The sequence below is a fragment of the Anas acuta genome, chromosome 1 (genome assembly GCF_963932015.1).
Source record: "Anas acuta chromosome 1, bAnaAcu1.1, whole genome shotgun sequence".
NCBI lineage: Eukaryota > Metazoa > Chordata > Aves > Anseriformes > Anatidae > Anas > Anas acuta.
In genome coordinates this window covers 125,304,739-125,323,732 of record NC_088979.1, presented here as the reverse complement: position 1 = coordinate 125,323,732, position 18,994 = coordinate 125,304,739, and the positions used below count along the sequence as shown (strand labels likewise).

Below are 18,994 nucleotides of genomic sequence, written 5' to 3'. Positions count from 1 at the left end.
CATTTGTTTTTGTCATCATTTTGGTACCACATGGGTGTGGAAAGCAGAAATTGACACAAAGAATTCACAAGTAATTTATCCCTCATGATTTCTGCAGAGAGAAACTGGCACTATCACATCAGACTGTTTATCCTTTTCACTTGTAATTTTGAAACTCTTGACAGTGTCAACCAGCAATCAAGGTCACAAAGAGTTCAGGCAATAGGTACTTTGGAAATACTACCAAAAATCACTGATGTAAATGCTAAGGTTATTAAAGATACTTCATCCATTGATCCTCCGCATTCTTGACTCATGATTGACCAAACTGGACACAGAAGTACTGAATCAACATACATTACAAACCAAGAGGAGAAGCAGAAGCGTGAAAAGGATTTCTGTCTTCCAGCTTCTGTTGTTGGCTCATACAATACCCTTGTCCTTCTGAATGAAATTGTTGCGGAGGTACTAGGAAAAGTAACATTTTCTACAGGAGCAGCTGAGACACTGTTTTTGTTTAAATTCTGTCAAAAAACTTTGACAGAAAATACATTCCATAAATTTTAATGTTGAAGTAAGGAAATTAGTGACATTACACAACAAGAGGATAAACAAAATGAGTAAATGCAAAGAAACATGTACTGCATCCCAAACTGATTCTTCTGAACCTAAGGCAGATTAAATAAGAAGTAGACTGTTTACCTAATCCATGTAGTTTATTTATAAGGATTTAGCTCTCCTGCAATACATATATATATATTGAACTGCATTTTTTCTGTTTTTATATACTAATTCATATTACTTGCTTAAAAAAAACATATTCCTTGAACTAGCATTATAAATTAATTCAACCTCAAATGAATTAGGTGTGTCTGCCAAGAATGACTCCCTGGAGGATGACGTTAATGTAACATTACTTTTTTCAGCCTAAGAAGTTTTTACTTGCTCTTTTGACTGTGTATATAGGGAACATTTCACTACTGCTTATACACTGTCGGGTATCACTTGTGTTTATAGCATATCCCTTATGGAGATAGTCGCTATGCTATTCTAGGTCTCTTCCTCATTGGTATTCACCCAGGAAAAAGCTATACCCTCAGGGGGATCGTGGGGATTATACCTCAGACACCATTGCCTGAGTTGTGGGAAACAGGAGACATGTTTGTGATTTCTGGGAGGAGTTTTCTTTCGGAGACTGGGCACCATGTAGAGCAAGGGTCTGTGTTCTTGGTTGGTCCAGCTTCTCATAGTTTGCAACGATGAGTAAGTCACAGGCTGCATCTGAGTAACTGTATGCTGCTGCCCCAAACCATGCTTTCATGAGTGTGTCCATCTCTTGTTACTCTCATCATAATAACTAAAGATAAAATTAACGCCAGAATCCTAAAGATTTCACAGTAAATCTGGCAGATACGTGAGCTCTCGTCAGGGCTGCCCTTCAGAAAACTCCCCATGACTGGATTTACAAAGTTTTGGGTGCTTTTTCCATTCTTCACAAGGCCCAGGGTGCTGCCCACATGCTGGGGACAGCTCCCTCGTAGTCACTGAATGTTGAGCTGGTGTTTCCGTTCACACAGATACCTGAGGGACCTTTTGGCAATCAGACACTTGGGATGCATATAGACTTACAACAACTGACATTTGCTTTATCACCCAAGCAGCTGTGATGCAGAGACCACCCACTCTGTGAAAGCTCACGCTCTGCAGAGAGATACCGGCTTGGTCTTTGATAACGTAGGAAAGAGGACAAATCGGGGATGGGATGGTTATTTGTGCAGTGCATAAGTATGGGCATGGCTGCCATCTCCTGGTGCACGGGAGTATGTGGCACTCTGTAGAAGGGTGTTGGCTCGAGGGATATTGTTTCTCTCTGCAAATGGCTGCTGTACTCAGGCTCTTAAAAAAAAATAAAAAAATAAAACGTCCATTTATAAGCAGGACATTTACATCATACCCACAGCTGCACACAGCATTACTCTGGGTCAGCACACAGAGTCCTTGGACATCACTTTGCAATAATAAGAAACAGATTTCCATTAAACAATACAAAGACATGCTTCAGGCCCTTATAAATGCGAGAGGGGGTTCCAAAGCATGTCTCCCTGCTGCTTGCTCTCTGTGTCTCCTGCATGCTAGTACATGAAAACCAGGACAGAAAGGGGCTTCAGGGAGTTCAGTCCCCTGATACTTGCCCTGTCAAGGGTTTTTAGCCTAGATGTATTCATGTCCATCATTGTTCCTGAGGTCAAGTAATTTTTTCTTCCCTCCCTGGTGCTGGCCCTGCAGTATTTCTGTGGGCAAAAATGTTGTTATTTAATCACATATGTAATAAATACTCATGGTGATGGAAGTCAGATTTGGTTCACAGAATAAATGCTGAGGGGCTTGGCATGGAAGATATCATTTGTCTTGACAACTCTGGTAGGGATAAGCAAGCTTCTGAAGGGGAAGGAGAAAGTAGGTTGCTGCAAGAGCCAGAGTAGATGGGGAGAAGCCAAAGTATGGCAAGTATTTTGAAGGCTGCATTTGACTTTGAAATCTGTCATGCACTTCTGTGACTGGCAAGTTTTCCTTCAGGCTTCAGGTATAGCTAAAACACCAGTGTTGTTGCTCTTATTGTCACTGATGTGGCTTTTGAAGGTCTGGAGTTAATAGTACCTGGGGAGAGGTAATATTCCTGTCTAACAGGGGCCTGTCTCCTCACACTGGTTAAGGCAGGTGGCACCAAAGTTCCAGGGCAGGGAGGATGCTGATGTCTCCGTGCTGTAACCTTGTCATTAATCACAGTTCGGAACCAGCCTACTCTATAAGCTGGAACACTGTTTTTATTAGTCCAAAGTGACAGAAGATGAGATTAGATCAGATGTCGTTTGTGTTTATATCTATCAGTGTGGTAGACCCAGCCCTAGGCCCTAACATGACAATAAGAGCAGAGCAGTGATACAGTAGGTAACTCCAACAGTTGTTTCCAATTGGACCAGAGAAAGTTTGCCCTCCTGCCTTTAGTGGGAAAGGCAGCACATTTTATAAAGAACTATGCACTCTGTCTAATTAATTTAAAATATATATACTTTAAAAACAAATTAAAAAGGCTATTCTCTACTGTTAATCCAGGCACTTCTGTGCATCTGAATGACATGGCAATACCCAGAGGTGACACCAGCAGTGGCAGAACTGTGACAATAGCTGACACTAACAGTGTCAGAACATCCATCACATGGATGGGAAAGACAGAGAACTCTGCCTCATTGCACCCTGGTGCTGAGCTGTAGCAAGAGACAACCCCCAGCTGACTGTGTTTCAGGAAGGCTGAGGTGCCAGCCCATGACAATATTTATTTTGAAGTCCAGGTTCCACTTGCAGCATGTTACCATCTCTCACACTGCCCTGTTCATCATTTCTGCTTCCATCATGTGTTCTCTTGCTCCCTTAGCAATAGTCCTACTTATTATGGGACCATCACCACTGAGAAGTTCTTGCCTAATGAACTAGGTCATGTCTCTGGCCCACCCCTCTGACTACTTGTACTGGTGCAGGGCTGCAGGGCCCTGTAACATTCCAGCTGGATTTGTTACAGCCTCCATAAAGTGCTGTTTCTGCTCCAAGATCTCTCTTGGCTCCAAGATCCCTCTTCATTTCTTCTCTGAGCTCAGCAGTGTAGCTGCTTACACTTCAGAATGGGCTATTGAATAGTCAGAAACCACATTTGGCCTAGGAGGATTTGAAAAGAGCTGGAGCCTGGGACTGTGTCGGGCTAGAAGTATTTCATCTTCTTACTTTGTTCTTCCCTAGGATTTCACTTTCAGGAACCTTTGTTGCTGGACTTCTCTTTTGGGACTTCTCCTAGCAAGACTAGATTAGACTCTGTGAGAAGGAGGGACAAACAAGCAGTTGGGCAGAAAAACAGATAATTAGAGGGGACAACAGATGAAAGCATATTTTTAAGGGAGTGACAGTCAGAGAGGCAAAAATTCATCTATAGAGAGCTGGAAAGGGACATTAAGTAGGATATCCCTAAACAGGCACACACTGCTCCCTAAAAACATTCAAGGAACTAATGGACACTAGCTAATATTGCTCTGAGGCATCATGGTGGAATAAGAGAGGGCCCAACAGCTTCCAGGGTGTGTGTCCAGAACTCATCATGTTGCATAGCCATCTCATATTCTTGCTAGTGCTGACCTACTGTTATTAATACCCAAGACATTCTTCACTGTCCTGGTTAGAGTTAATTCACTGGCTGGGATAGAGTTAATTCTCTTCACTTTTAGTTTGTTATTTTTGTTTCTCACTTCGCTAGCTTATTAGCAATAGGTAATAAATTTATCTAATCTTCTTATGCGGAGTTTGTTTTGCCCATCATGATAGTAGTTAAGTGATCTCTCCATCCTTATCTCAACCTTTGAGCTCTTTTCATCCTATTTTTCTCCCCCTTTCACTTTGAGGAGGGGGAGCGAGAGAGCAGCTGTGGTGGAGTTCGGCTACCAAGCTGAGTAAAACCACACCCTGTTGCTGTTACAGGATTAGAATCAACTTGGGCTGATATATGTCTTACTGGACTACAAGGTATGCAGAATGATGTGATTGGAGGGAAAACACAGCAACATAAGCAGTCCAGGAGGTTACTAGAATGCATTGATGATACCTTTCTCATCCAAGTAATAGAGAAGCCAACAAAGAGAGGTGTTCTGCTGGGCCTCATTCCTGGTGAATGCAGGTTGCCCATAAAGGCTGTGGAGTCTCCCTGGAGACATTCAAAAGCCACCTGGACATGGCCCTGGGAGGCTGGCTGTTGGTGCACCTGCTTGAACAAAGGGTTGGACCAGATGACCTCCAGAAATCCCATCTAAATTCAGCCTTCCTGTGATACCATGATTCAGTGACGTAGCCCTTGCTTCTGGACCATCTAATCCCCTTCAGTTAGTGCTGTTTACAGAAGGCCCCTGGTCTCTTTCTTGGGTCTTTGCAAATTAATTCTCTACCATCAACCTGTTTTCTCATCTTAATTCAAATTCAGGTCTCATTTAATCTCCAGGCAACATCATCATCCTTCTCCAAGGATTTAGGGCATTCAGTCTGCCTTCTGTCTGCAGAGAACTGGGGTTATAAGTACACCGATCTCCGACCTTTTCTACATCAAAGTCAGACTGCATATTTATTCTGAGGTACCAAAAAATAATGACACCTGCCAGCATTTTTAGATTGTCATGTGAACTGGCAATGTGTATGGAATTTCCATACTGCTGTGGGTAAAGCCCTCTCTGTTCAAAAGCCCTCCCTAAGCTGTGAGCAGGACTTTCATGATGCTTCAGTAATTATGGCAAGAGATATGGATGAGTCTTCATTTAGGTGCTGCAGATTTTCTTAAAACTTGTTAATGAAGGGGTTCCATTTTGTGCTGGCCATGCATGCTATACGTTCTGTAGTTTTATGCCATCGAACCTTCTAGATTCTTGGATGGGGCTCAGCTAACATCTGTAGCATAATGAAGGTATATATGATGATGAGTCTCAAAGTTAGTTGCCATATGCCGCAACAGCTCAGTAAATTACAAGTTTTGTTGAAGAGTTGTTATGGACTTCAGTATACTCAAATACATAATGATTAACTGATCTGATTTCTCCCAAAGGAAATGGTTAACACCAGAATGGCCAGAAGACGTATGATAATCCCCCCTGAGGGCCTGGACGGGGGGAAGAAAACTTCAGCTCCACTGTGCATCACTTGGAGTAACTTTATTTTGTTAGTGTACGAGATACTCATCAGCCAGCTGTGCTCAATTTCAGATTTGCCCTCAGATAACAGAGTCTGGAAATCCCCCTTCAGCCTGCAACTTTTCTGGTTCTCTTAACTGTCTGCTAGATATCTGGAGACCTTGGCAGGGATAAAAGATGTCATTAATCAAGTAGAAGAGAGAGGCATGGCTCCCCACAGCCCTTGCCTTATGCTTCAGATAATCATTTGTGCCTGTCAGCTTGCAGGCCCAAGTGGTAGCACATTCCCTAGTAGCCTAGTGGGACAACACGAATCAACTGCTTGAAGGCACTGGAACTGGGTCTCCCAGCATGGTTCACTCAGATGTCTTTCATTATTTCCAGTGCAAACTGCAAACTACAAACTACAGAAATGCCTAACACGCCTGCATCTTCTTTTTGTCTCCTGCCCTTAGAGATAGCTTAGATCTTTCTATATCTCCTACCTCACCATTCCACTCAGTGCTTTCTTTTGGAAATTCAGAGACTTTTTACAGTTCTCCACATGTTCTCTCAGTTTGCAATGAACACCTAGGACTCCAGAATGTGAAAGAATTTGTGAACAGGAGCTGAATGAGAAAGACAAAATTTCTTGAGTTGACATTTTCCGTTTATTCTGTTGTTTCTACATAGGGAGAATAAATACATAAATATATATATATATATATATAAAATACTTTGTAATATAATTGTATTATATTGTAATAAAAGCAGTAATATAATCATAATATAAGAAAAATTGTAATGTTATATCATGAGGTATTTTCTGAAATTTACACACACAGTCATGGAAGTGACCTTCATAAGAAATTCTCAAAAACAATGCTCTGCTCTGATTAAATCTATAGAACAAATGATCATGAAAAAAATATTATTTGCTGGCCTCTCAAGATAGTATTCATAGAATCTGACTGCAGAATCAGCAGACCTGAAAGACTTCATCCTGTGGTATGATTCCCATCCACACTGGACTATAAAGATGCAGAACACTGTAACCTTGTTGCCTGGCCGCATCATCTGAACTTCCCAATAATTTCTTGTCCACAGGAAATGTTCCTTCTGCTGTGTCCAATATTTAGCAATATTTAGCAATGCCCAGCCTTCTGGGTGTAAAGGCCTTTTATAGTGACAGTATGAAACTTCATCATTCAAAACTGTAGTAGGACTGCCAAGAATCGGCTTCTCCAGTGTTGTAGGTAGTGCTGTGGTGCACAAAGTGAACTTGTAAGCATGCTGCTGGTGCTAGTATTCAAGGTTTAACACTGGAGGAAGCCCCTAAAAGAGGACAGAAATATGAATATTAACAGCTAGATGCCAAAAGCTTTAGTCTCTTCAACATGATATGGAGTTTGAAAATACAGCATCAGTTCCAAGAGTTCACTCTGATCCGCCATCACAATGTCAGAGAATCTACCTTGGGACACAGCTTTCCATACAACAGGATAACACCCCAGAATTTATGTGCAGTATAAACCCCTCCTAAAAAGGCCTCCTACTCAGAAAAAGAAGCATTTAGAAGGTAACAGATTGCTTAGCTGAAACCAAGGGAAGTGGGGGCAGATCCAGTAGAAAAACAGAATTATTTGACTTAGGAAGGTCCCCTAGAGGTCCCCTAACTCCAAGTCAGGCAGCTGAGAACCTTTCCCAGGAAAGTCGTCAGTGTCTCGGTGGATGAATATCTGACATCCTCTCTCGGCACCTGTTACCAGTACAATACCACTGTCACCAGGAGGCTTTTTCCTTCTGTCTGGTTGGACTTTCCCTTGCTGAAGCTCACACCTGTTGCCTCATTTTCCATCTGTGAAGATTTAAGGAGAGTCTGACTCTGTCGTTTTTGCCTTTATGTAGTGGAAAACTGCAATAAGATCCCATTTAACCTTCTTGAGGTGGAACAAAAATATTTCCTTGTAGATATATTCTAGAAAATACATATCGTATATTTATAAATATATGTATATAAATGCAGTCTCCTTGTAGGGCAAGTGCTTCAGTCCCCTGGCTGTTACAGTGATGATACTCCTCTGAACCCTCTCTGGTTTCTAAGTGCCCTTGTTAGGAAGCCCAGAACTTGACACAAGAGTCAGTGTATTTGTCAGGAGCATGTCTGGAACTCACTCTCCTCATTACACCTCTGTGCTCAGGTAGTTTTTCTCTGCCCCAAGGATAGCGTGAGCTGGCAATGGTCAATGAGACATACCTGAACTGTCAGCACAGTTAGTATAATGTGGCTGGGCGTTCACAAGCACTGACCATATACAACTTCCTGTTCTTTCTGCAGGGAGTTGCTGGTTAGTCAGAGTTACTGGTAATGGATCCCATTCACCTTGATTTCATGGCTGGCTTGAGTTTGTCTGAATGAGCAAAGCAGCTGAGCAAGTGCTTTACTTTTAGCTTAAGTATCCTAGTGCAAGCTTCCCAGCCAGCAGGGCTCCTCAGTAACCAGCATGGTAGCCAGGGGCGCAGGGAGAGCCAGGTCATTTATTAGCTGGTTCTTTGAAACTAAGACCTGAGACCTGAAGGCCGTATTCAGCTTGTACAGCTGCCTAGAGAACTGCTGAATCTGCTGTTTTTTCCAGTTACTCACAGGGATGTAGCAGACAGCTCTGTTCATATCTCTGGTAAGCAACATACTATGCGTTTAACTGTGTATGATCTGCTAAACTATTTAATCTCAGGCATTAGGAGACTGAGGAAAGCTCAAAGCCAAAGGAAAGTATCTCCTAAACAGTTACATTGCATTAACTACTTTGTTAGGTTAGCTGACTGACTGGACAATGCCATTGACAGCATCCCCTGTTACCTGAACTTCTTAGTCATACAGTTAGAATTGAGAAGGATGGGTCCTGAGATATTCAGTGACCCATGTAAATTTTGGGGTGGATGGAACTGAAATGGAGTCCAATGTTTAACTTTTCCTTGTTCAGAAATAAAAAATACATTTATAGCAACTTATAAACAGGTTAATTTTCCTCCTCCTACACTTCAAGTCCCTGTCTGTATTATGCAGTTCTGTGCATCTCTTCCTCTGTCTTTTGCTGTCCATTCAGTTACCCCCATTTTACATACAGGGAACAGTTCAAACAAGAACTAACTTGTCCCATAAAGGATGGCTGAGCTGGGAGTTTATCTCCAGTCCTGCTCTTCTCTCCTGTTCAGTTGACCAGTTACTCTCTCTTGTGTAGTGGGATATCAGACTGTGCAAACAACTTCTGTAGTTACGAAACAGCTAGTAGGGAATGCAGATCACAGTCATATGATAATCTTATATGTAAGCTCTGAAAGTGAATCCACACAGCTGGGCTTTTGGACACACTCAGAACTCCATTGAAATCAGTAGACTTATCCTGAGGGACTAGAAGAGTGTACTTGAATCATGTTTACACAGATGAATGAGCTTTTAGTATCAAGTAGATCCAGTAAGCTGCAAGAGAACATATTCTAATTGATCCATGTAAAAAGTTGAAATAATTTACCCTTTCCTTAGTATCAAACTGTGAGTGTTTCTAACTCCCTTCTCTATTCCTGGCCATAAACAAAGGCACAATGTATCAGCAAAGTCCTTGGAAATCTCTTGCCACTTGGCCTTTTTTTTATGCAGCACCAAATCCATGCCAATTTTTCCTACTATAGTTTCTGCTAACACCATTGCCAGGGTTCTGCAAAGTTCATTTGTCTAGGACTTTGCATTATTTTAGCTCTCAGCCTTTTCTTTAAAGTGGCTACTAACCAAAATGATACGGTGTAGCTCTATGCAGTTCAGAAGGATGTGCAGAATGAAATTCCAGGGCCAATAATCTTCTTCTCCATGTTGGTACGCAACAAATCTTTTCCAGCTGGAACTGTAATCTGAGAAAAGGAATATACAGTCACTCCTGTTGAAAGACATGCAGTCCTGGTTTTGGCTAGGATAGAGTTAATTTTCCTCCTAGTAGCTGGTAGGGTGCTCTGTTTGGGATTTAGGATGAGAAGAGTGCTGATAACACACTAATGTTTTAATTGTTGCAGAGCAGTGCTTACACCAAGCCAAGGACTTTTCAGCTTCTTGCTCTGTCCTCTGACCATACGGGGTCATGCTAAACAATATATAGGGGTGGCTAGCCAGGGTGGGGGGGGGCAGCTGCTTGGGGTTAGGTTGGGCATCAGTCAGCGGGTGGTGAGCAACTGCATCGTGCATCACTTGTTTCATACACATTATTAATACTAGTGCTATTATTATTATCATTATTATTATTATTTTCCTTTCCTTTCTTCTCCATCCTGATATACTGTTTTTATATCAACCCACAGGCTTTCATTTCTTTCTGGCTCTCTCCCCCAACCCAGAGAGGGAGGGGGGAGGGTGAGCAAACAGCTGTGTGGTGCTTAGCTGCCAGCCAGGTCTTTCCAGCCTAGTTCTTTCTTCAGAAATATCAGTGAGTCAATGTTTTCTCAGTAAGGCAACGGTAAAGGACAAGGGAAAGATATTCATCTGCAGGCATTCATGCAAGGGCCCAACAATGACCTGCAACTACACAAATAAGTTAGTGGAAAGGGGAACCAAAACTATTGAAATAGCAACATGTCCAAAAAGGGGAATTACCAGACAGAAATCACTAAAGTGGCTTAGGCAACCCATACCACAGATACCACATAAGGGCATAAGGCCAGAGAACCTCGGCCAGGAGAGAAAGAATCTGTGAAAGACAGGCTGCAGGGAACAACTGCAAAGGAAAGTGGCATGTGCAATCTGGATTTTTCAGGCACACCTTTTGGCAACCTGGATCTTGATCACGGAAGATTCAGATAATAAACTTATTGCTTCATTCATGAGTCTGTCTGACTTATCTTTATGGTCAGGGAAAACCTGATGTGAACACCCTAACATTTATCAAGATTAACAGTTTTCTATTTATCTTAGTGTTGACAGGATAGCCAGAGCTTCTTTCAGTGCTCTGGTGGCATAATCCCAGGGACAGGTTCCCAAAGATAAACAATGTCCTTAAAGTTTACGTTTGACTTGGTAGGTTTTGTAGCTGCACACTACAGTAATAACTATCCAGACATGTATGTGGAATTCATCTTTTCAAATGTACTTTCCTTTCTGTGAGCTACTTGTCTAGACTTTTTTTTTTTTTAATCAAACATCAAGAGTCAAGCAAGATATACAAAAAACACAGGTGCAAAAGACACATTTATAGTATGTGATGCATAATCTGAGTCTCCTTATGATGGGTCTCCTCTTCTCCAGCTATCAAGAGGATCTCTTTACTAGGCGCAGTTAGTAAACTGATGTGCATATATATGCTAAGACAGACAGGAAAGATATTCCTGCGAGGGTTTCACATTGTATATAATGAAGACATGGATGGCTAGAGAATGACATAACTTTCCTAGTTCACGTTTGGCAAGAGGAAATGACCATGGTGGTCCTACAGCTGTTTGGGATTGGGAAAGAAATAAAGCAGAAGAAAGCAGCATATGGGCACTCACCAGTTGTTCCCAATACCAGTCATCCACACTACTACAAAGTACAACTGCTGGTAGTGGATATAATCCCATAGGTTTTGGTGTACACCCAGACAAAGATGAGGAGTAGTTGGGTTACCTGCAGGACTCATAATACGTATGATGACTCCTTTCTCTGTCAGGTTCCTGAGACCTTGCCGGTTACGAATATCCAGATGTTTGAAAATCTTGGCTGCGAATATTTTCAGGGTTACATTGGGGTGTATCCTCAGGAACTCCAGAATTCTTTTGGAGCACTTCCCACAGGGGGTAGTAGATAAGACCCAGGTGATAGAGCAAGAAGCTGATGACAAGGGCTTGAAGCAATTTTCCAAGAAGTTGACTTCAGCGTGTTGGGTAGGATTGTTTGAGCACCAACCCCTCCAGACGGTACCTCTGCGCCACTTGATTGCATACATCAAGTACACGACCTTTGGGTGTTGGGAAGGCAAATAGTTTGATTTGAAGTCATCTGGCTGCATCTTCCACCTGAAATAAAAGTATCAGCAGTGCCTCTATGACCCCAATATTTCAGTGATGTTTGGTCACACTGTGCACTGCCCGCTCTGTGTGGCATCAGCCAATGCTTATTCCCATTCTCAGCCTTTTCCATAACAAAGGAGTAGCTTGAAAAATGCTACAATCTAGTGATCTAAATCTGGAATGAGATGAAGACCCCAGAATGATTCCCCTAGAGTGATTCTGGTGAAAAACCCACAGCACTGAGAAAGGTGAAACACCTCATTTAGAGATGTTGGCGGCGTGAGCCATGACTGGCCAACATCATGCTGAGATCAACACTGTTCAAAGCAGTGAGACAACTGAAAAGGAAGATGAGGGAAAGGAACAGTGAGAAGAAAACAAGTTGCAAGTCTTCGTAGTCTTGTCTGTCTCTGGAAAATTCCATGAGCCCAGGCAGCCTGATAAGATAGAACAATATGTCTTACCTTTGGTTGTTCTGTCTGGGTGCACGACCTATGCAGAAAAGATTTGTTCAGAAAATGAAATCTCCTCTACACATCCTATCTCTTTTATATAAAAGGGCTTAATAAGTAATACCTGTACACCCATTCTGGGATCCAGGAGTGGTGGATTTCTTCTTGGGAGCTAAACTTGGTCATTTAAACTATTCTGTATGTGAAACTTTACGCGCTTTAACACATTATTGTATACTGTGATATCAACCATTTTTAACTTCAGTGATATCATCAGTATTGCATCTGCTTTTGTCTGACAAATCAAAGAGTAGAATCAGATCTCTTCTCACTTTCTATTTTCCAAATCAGTTCTGCTAGGCAAAACATGAACTAGTTTCCCATTGGTACTCATGACAATCTCTTTTCTTAATATGAGACTTTCTCAAAAGCTGGAAAATACCAGTGCCAAGAAAAAAAACTGCAGAAAGGCAGGTGATTTCCAATACCTATGGGGTAGTACCACCAACCTGTCTGTTTATATATACATTTTGACTTTCATGGCAGCAAAGACGTTTGACCCTATGAATCACTCAGCCCTTCCCAGATTAGGGTTTCTTCTGCAAAAGCCCATCCATGCCAAACTTAAGAATTTTAGAACCTTCATTTTACTGGAGGAAAGAGAGTTAATTTATTTTCAAATAAGATATGAAAGGCACTTTTCCATATACCTTAGGTCTTTGAGATGGGGAATTATGAAACACATGCATTCAAATTACATTTCAGCATGAATCTGATAGTGTTCTTCATTAACAGAGACCTGGTCAGCTCCTTACACAGCCTAGTGGCATCAATTCTTTAAAAGGCATTTTCTAGGTGGTTCTTGCGTTGGAAACAAGACAGGTGAAAAAAAAAAAAAATTTGTTCCATTAATAATTGCCTTTGGGATGTCTTTGCACACTGAGAGGTCTTTGGCGATTCAAATTTTTCTTGTCTAACACAGATCAGGGTTGACACAATGAGACATTGGTATTTTGAAGCTCAACCTAAGACTCAAGACAGAGTAACACATTGAAAGAGGTCGCACAAGAAGATCCACAACTGTCTCCTTTGCCAACACACGCAGTTTTCTGTACTCACCAGTACCTTAGATACAACTAAAGTAAGCATCTACACTGAATATGTAGAAATAGGCCCACTTTACACATAGGTGTACTTACCTCTATCGCTAACAGCTGCCATTGATATTTCTGTATCTGTCTATAGCCTCTTGGGCGACGGGTATCCTTTTATTAGTCTCGTGTTTATTTCAGTTTCTATTCTTGCAGATTGGACTTTGGATGTCTGCAACGTCACTTAGCTGAATGTTTCCTCATAGTGACTTGCTCTGACGCGAGTAAACTTCTTCACTGGGTGAAAGAAGTTTCACCCTGCAAAGGAGGGTGAGCCCCATTCATAAGTGAATCTGGGTATGTAGATAAGGTCACCTGCCAGAAGCTGAAACCATCAGGTGAGATATTTTTACTGTGCAAGACTGAAATTTCTCTCTTTATTACCACTAGTCCCAGGTAAGAAAAACAGCTCTTCTGGATTCGTTTTCTCTATGTTTCCTGTGGCACTGTTACTAAGCGCTGCTACTAATCAAGACACGTTTTTGCAAGTCAAACAAGGCATCTCAATTTACAAATGCATATTTGTAAATATCTACCACTGAGAAGGAAATTAAAAGAATATTGTGTCACCTCATCTCTTTTTCATGAGGGTTTATTAGCATATATAACATTGAAACAACAAATACATTGTTTGAGGTGTTTCTCTCTATTGCAGTTGTTTGTCCTTTTTGCTGTGTCAAGAAATTATTTTATTGTATTTGCTGAGATAAAACACAAACAGTAGCTATTTTTACATATATGGCCCATCAGATCTTCTGAACAAACAGTGCCAGGTATATAACAGCAATGAAAAATGATGGTTGCAGTTACAGTGAACAGTGCAGGGGGGACATCAGTGTTCTGTCATCTGAGGCCTCCCAGGTGGAAGTGCCAGCTATGGTCATGCCATGTTTTACCATCAATACTGCCCTTCAACATTTTTGTGGTACATTCTGACTAAACCTCATATTTACTTAAATATAAGCAAAATATTTTTTTCCAATTTCTCATACTTTCAATTATTTCACCTTACAGAAGTTGCTTAAGATAATGTTAGAGGTAAACATGAAGATGATTTGCAAAATGCTGAGCTACGGGCAGCATCTGAATATATCTCACCCACTCCAGTAAATGGGGTTTTGAAAAAACAACCATTGACCCCCTACACATACCTCCTGAACATAAAAATGCGTTTTGGAGGAAGATAGTGCAAAGGGCACACAGTGGTGGGCATACATTCATTAACGACTTTTTTACCCACCAGGTTCCTTACATCTTCATAGTAATATTAATATAAGAGTGACAGGGAACTAACTCCCTGCGGATGTCTCCCAGGAAACAGATATCAGCATGAGAATACTACAACATGATCATATTACAGAAATGGTGTCTACTGGATGTACTATTCCCCTAATTTATTTTACTAAGCAGGTGTGATTTGAGAGTACAGGCACATGGCATGTATTTTTTCTCAGAAGTCTCTTGGCTTATTTGACAGTTGAAACCCAAGGTGTATATTTGATAACACTGACTCCAGCATCACACTGAACAATTTTATTCAGAAAAAAAAAAAAAAAAGACATAAATAGAAGTCATAGAAAAGGGAAAGGGAAAGATATGGAAGAAATTAAGAAAGACAGGTTAGGGAGAAGAAATAAGAACGCATAAGAAGGAAAATTAGATCAGATACCACAGACAACAAAAAGATGCGGGGTTTGAATCAGCCAAGTTCGTACTTTGTAAATCCCTAGGGATTTTACAAGGTCCTGAGCTTTGATTCTTACCTTTGCATGACATTTTTGAATGAATGATTTACTGGAAAGAGATGAGAATCAGCAGGTGGAAGCCTGGAAGCAAGGAGGAATTCAAAACTTAAATGTGACTGGAAGTTCAGATCTTGTGCCACAGAGGCTTAGGTCTCAATCCCCATTTACAAGCTGCCTCCTGGAATCAATTTGCAATGGCAAATTTTGTGTTAGTTTAAGTGCAGATTCTGTTGCTGGAGCATTTGACCGTAAAATAACATCCACTATATGTTTGGGTTTAATGGAGTTTTCTCAGAAGATATCTACATTTCTATGGAAAGAAAAAAACAGTTGGTTTTGCTTTTGTTTGTTTGTTAGATTTATACTGTGAACTTCACATTTAAAAAGGGCTAAAACATGACTCTGTGTATGAATATATATGCATGAGTACACACAGCTATTTACATACATATGTATGAATAATAACACAATAATGCAAATAAAAACACACAAATATACATCCTTAGAAGCATATGAGCATAATAATGAAAAAAATGCAAATAAAAACAATCTTAGAAGCATTTGAGTTTAACAGTCAGACCTGCAAGGACATCTACCCAGAGGTGGATAAGGACATCCACCCGGAGGTCTTTTTACCTCTCCAGATCTTTGCTTTCATTTTCTCTAACTGCAGGTTACACAGCAGAATCATACTTTACTGGGACTCCCGTTCAGTTTCTGTACGTGGCAATCAAAACATACCAGATTAAGATAACTGTTAACACCCTGCTACTACTCAGTGAGCTTTATGAATCTAATTCTGAATAACAAAGTGGAATGACAACCAACAATGAGGGTGTGTGGGCAGAGCCTTGGCCAAGACAAGGCTGAGGGCAGATGGTTAGTGGGAAGGACTTACCTGTGTGCTTACTTCAGTAATACTTTTTGTTACCTTAACAAAACATAAATAAATAAATAAATAAATAAATAAATTTAAAAAAAAGAGTCCAAAAGTGAATGTATCTGTACTTTGGACTATGGTTTTCTGCTCTGAGCAGTCCTGCCATCATTGTACACTACTTTGCACCACAGAAGGACTATATTTTTATCTTTCTGATTTTGCCTACTGCCTGCCTCTTCATTTCAATGCATGTGCTGTGTAAAAGTACTGGCAGAACAATAAGCTCTACATACCAGAAGAAAACCTGGTGGACATCAGAGTATCCACCCTCCCTTTGAGAGGCTGAGTCTGGCATACAGTCATCACAAAACTGGCAGGGCTCTAAATAGCAGAAGGGTGACAAAACCAGGTGGACTTGAGGGAAAGCAATGATTCTTCTGTTCTTTTCCTTCTGTCATATCAGAGACAGCGTTCAGAGTAGCTCTGTGAGCTTTCAGTGTGGATCATGTCTTCTCCAAGCACTCGGGAACTGCTCAATGGCATAGGTATTGTTAAGCTCTCACCAAAAATCACCTGTAAGTTCTAGCTCCCATGGGAGGTAAAACCTCCATCAGAACCAGACATCAGAACCATTGGAAGGACACTGTCAGTATTGGTTTGGCTGAGATGGAGCTGATATTCATCAAAGCAGCCCATATGGCACTGAGGTATAGACAGGTGATAAAAACAGCATTGTTAATACATCTTTGTTTTAGCTATTGCTAAACTCTGCTTCCACAACATCAAAGCCTTCTCATTCTGCCCCCCAGTAAGTAGGGTGGGGGTGGGCAAAAGGCTTGGAGGGGACACAGCCAGGACACTTGGCCTTAACTCGCCACAGGGATCTTCTGAGTCATATAACAGTATACTCAGCAAAAAACTCAGGAAGAATTTTTCCAAAGTTGCTGTTCCTCAGAGATTAGCTGGGCATCAGTATACTGGTGGGGAGTGATTGCCTTTGTGTCTTTTGGGGGTTTTGTTGTTGTTTTGTCTTGTTTTGATTTCCTTCACTTATTAAATTGCATATCAACCCATGAGTTCTCTTGCTTTTGCCCTTCTCATTCTCTCCCTAAAATGTGCAGGGAGAGGGAAGAAATCAGCTGCTTAGTGATTAGCTGCCTCCTGGAATTAACCCATCACAAAATCTGTTATTTACAGTTAAACTAGAAATCCACCCAACCTGAGTATCCACAGATAAACCATTAAAGAGATCTTCAGAAGGTACAAGAGATATGGGGTTGCTCTGCCAGGATTTTCATGTTTCAGGCCCTATGCTGCTCTGTAAACAGTCTCTTCTCCTGTCACTGGCATGAAGTATGACTGTGAGATAGCAACTTGCTTGTTTAAGCAGCAGTATGTGCTTTGTCATATTTCTCACAGAAGAGGCAAGACAATCTTCAGGGGGCCATCTATCAACAGTCGTGGTAGCTTTGGACTTGAACATTTGTGGTGTGTGGTGCAAGAGCAGGGGACACCTGGTGCTGCTGTGAGATAATGCATCCAGGGAAGAGATTTAGGGAATGTAGCTGAAGTGATGGGTCCCAGGAACCTTTTCCCAGGTTGAAACTGTTTTGCTCATGCCAGTCAGTGGAACAAGGAGGAACACCAACTGTGCAGTGTTTGTTTTGGACTGTATTCATCTCATCTGAGAAGATATTAAGGGAAGTGAGGGATTCAAAAGTGAATATGGGGCTAAGTAGTATTTGTGAGCAGTAGATGGCAGAAGTGGAATACAAATGAGGCGGAAATTAAGGTGGAGAGGCAGACCCTATATCAAAAAATCCAGCTGAATTGTCACAGTTCAAACATATATATGAGCATACCCAGTGGGGTCAACGGCAAATGCTCATCCAAATATGAAAGTGATCTGAAAATCATCCCCAACTATGCAAATAGTCTTGGTCTTGGCTATGGATTAGATTTTCCCCAGTCAGGATGCTGCTATGGAAAGACCTCGCAACTGGGAGTACAAATAATCCAGGTGACACTAGAAAACCAAGGGAATTATAGTACAATGGTTCAGCTCTTTTCCCTGTCATAGTTTACGGTCTCATCTTAGACAAGTCACGCATGATGCTGGCAGGGAAGCCCCTCCAGATCTCACTACCACAGTTAACACATTGTAGATTTTGAAGTTAATAAAGTTGCTGCTCTTCTTGCAGACAGGCAGGGCTGCAGGATGGGTAACATATCCATCTGCACCTCTTTTGCCTTAGCAAATCTCCACTCCACAATCCACCTTCAGCAGAGGCTTAATCTGAGACGCCCAACCTCCAGTCACCATGGCTGAGGTTCAAGGATTCATACATGAAAATAGTCATTAGCTGGTAAGAAAACTTTTCTTGGATTAACCAGACCCACAGTAGCAATGTATGCAGTGCAAAAAAGGTGATGCCATAACATTTCTGGGGCTGCAGATGAGGAAACAGAGGTGAGATGGGCTCCCAAAGCAAATCTGTGAGACAAACCTTCAGCTGCTCCCTGTTCAGAGCTCTGGGATGCCACCAAGCGACCACCCAGATGCATGGGTGGGGTGACTCATGCAGAGCGTGCTGGCATTTCTGCTGAAGTTAATGCTGAAACATTGATGATGATGGCAGAGAGAAAGGTCTCCAACCTCTTCAGCAACTGGCAGATCTGAGTCTCCCCAGGAATGATGTAAGAAGAAAGACAACAGCTAGTGGCACCTTTGTCCAGTTAGAAAGCAGACCATGGCAAAAACAGCAATCATGTTGTATGGCAGGACCCAGGGTTAGGCTGGAGGTGGAGAACAGTTGAACAGACCATAGTAGCCAGGTATTCAGAATGAGGTGAAGGAGAGTTGCTGAGGTGCTGGATGGTGTCAAGATGAGGTGTGTTGTCTACAGTAGGCCAGGTTAAGTTATATTTATTTTGTTTTCCTTTCTGTAATCACCACACTGTCCATGCATATATACATGTATTACAGACTCCAAATCTGCAAATACTGCAAGAATGCTGTACCCACAGTTCTCTCACAAGAAAAAATAAAAATTAAAAATTAAAAATT

The 18,994-nt window shown here is 41.5% G+C and overlaps 1 protein-coding gene across 1 annotated transcript; it reads right to left on the bottom strand.

Annotated features, from left to right (window-relative positions):
- Nucleotides 1–6,306: 6,306 nt before the first annotated feature.
- On the bottom strand, nucleotides 6,307–18,994 carry APOBEC1 (apolipoprotein B mRNA editing enzyme catalytic subunit 1). The gene is made up of 6 exons (XM_068701152.1): nucleotides 15,066–18,994; nucleotides 13,351–13,560; nucleotides 12,164–12,191; nucleotides 11,317–11,705; nucleotides 9,460–9,578; nucleotides 6,307–7,007 (listed from the first exon to the last, which is right to left on the bottom strand). Exons 2-6 carry the CDS (start codon nucleotides 13,370–13,372, stop codon nucleotides 6,975–6,977), a joined length of 591 nt encoding a protein of 196 aa, XP_068557253.1. The 5' UTR covers nucleotides 13,373–13,560; nucleotides 15,066–18,994; the 3' UTR covers nucleotides 6,307–6,974.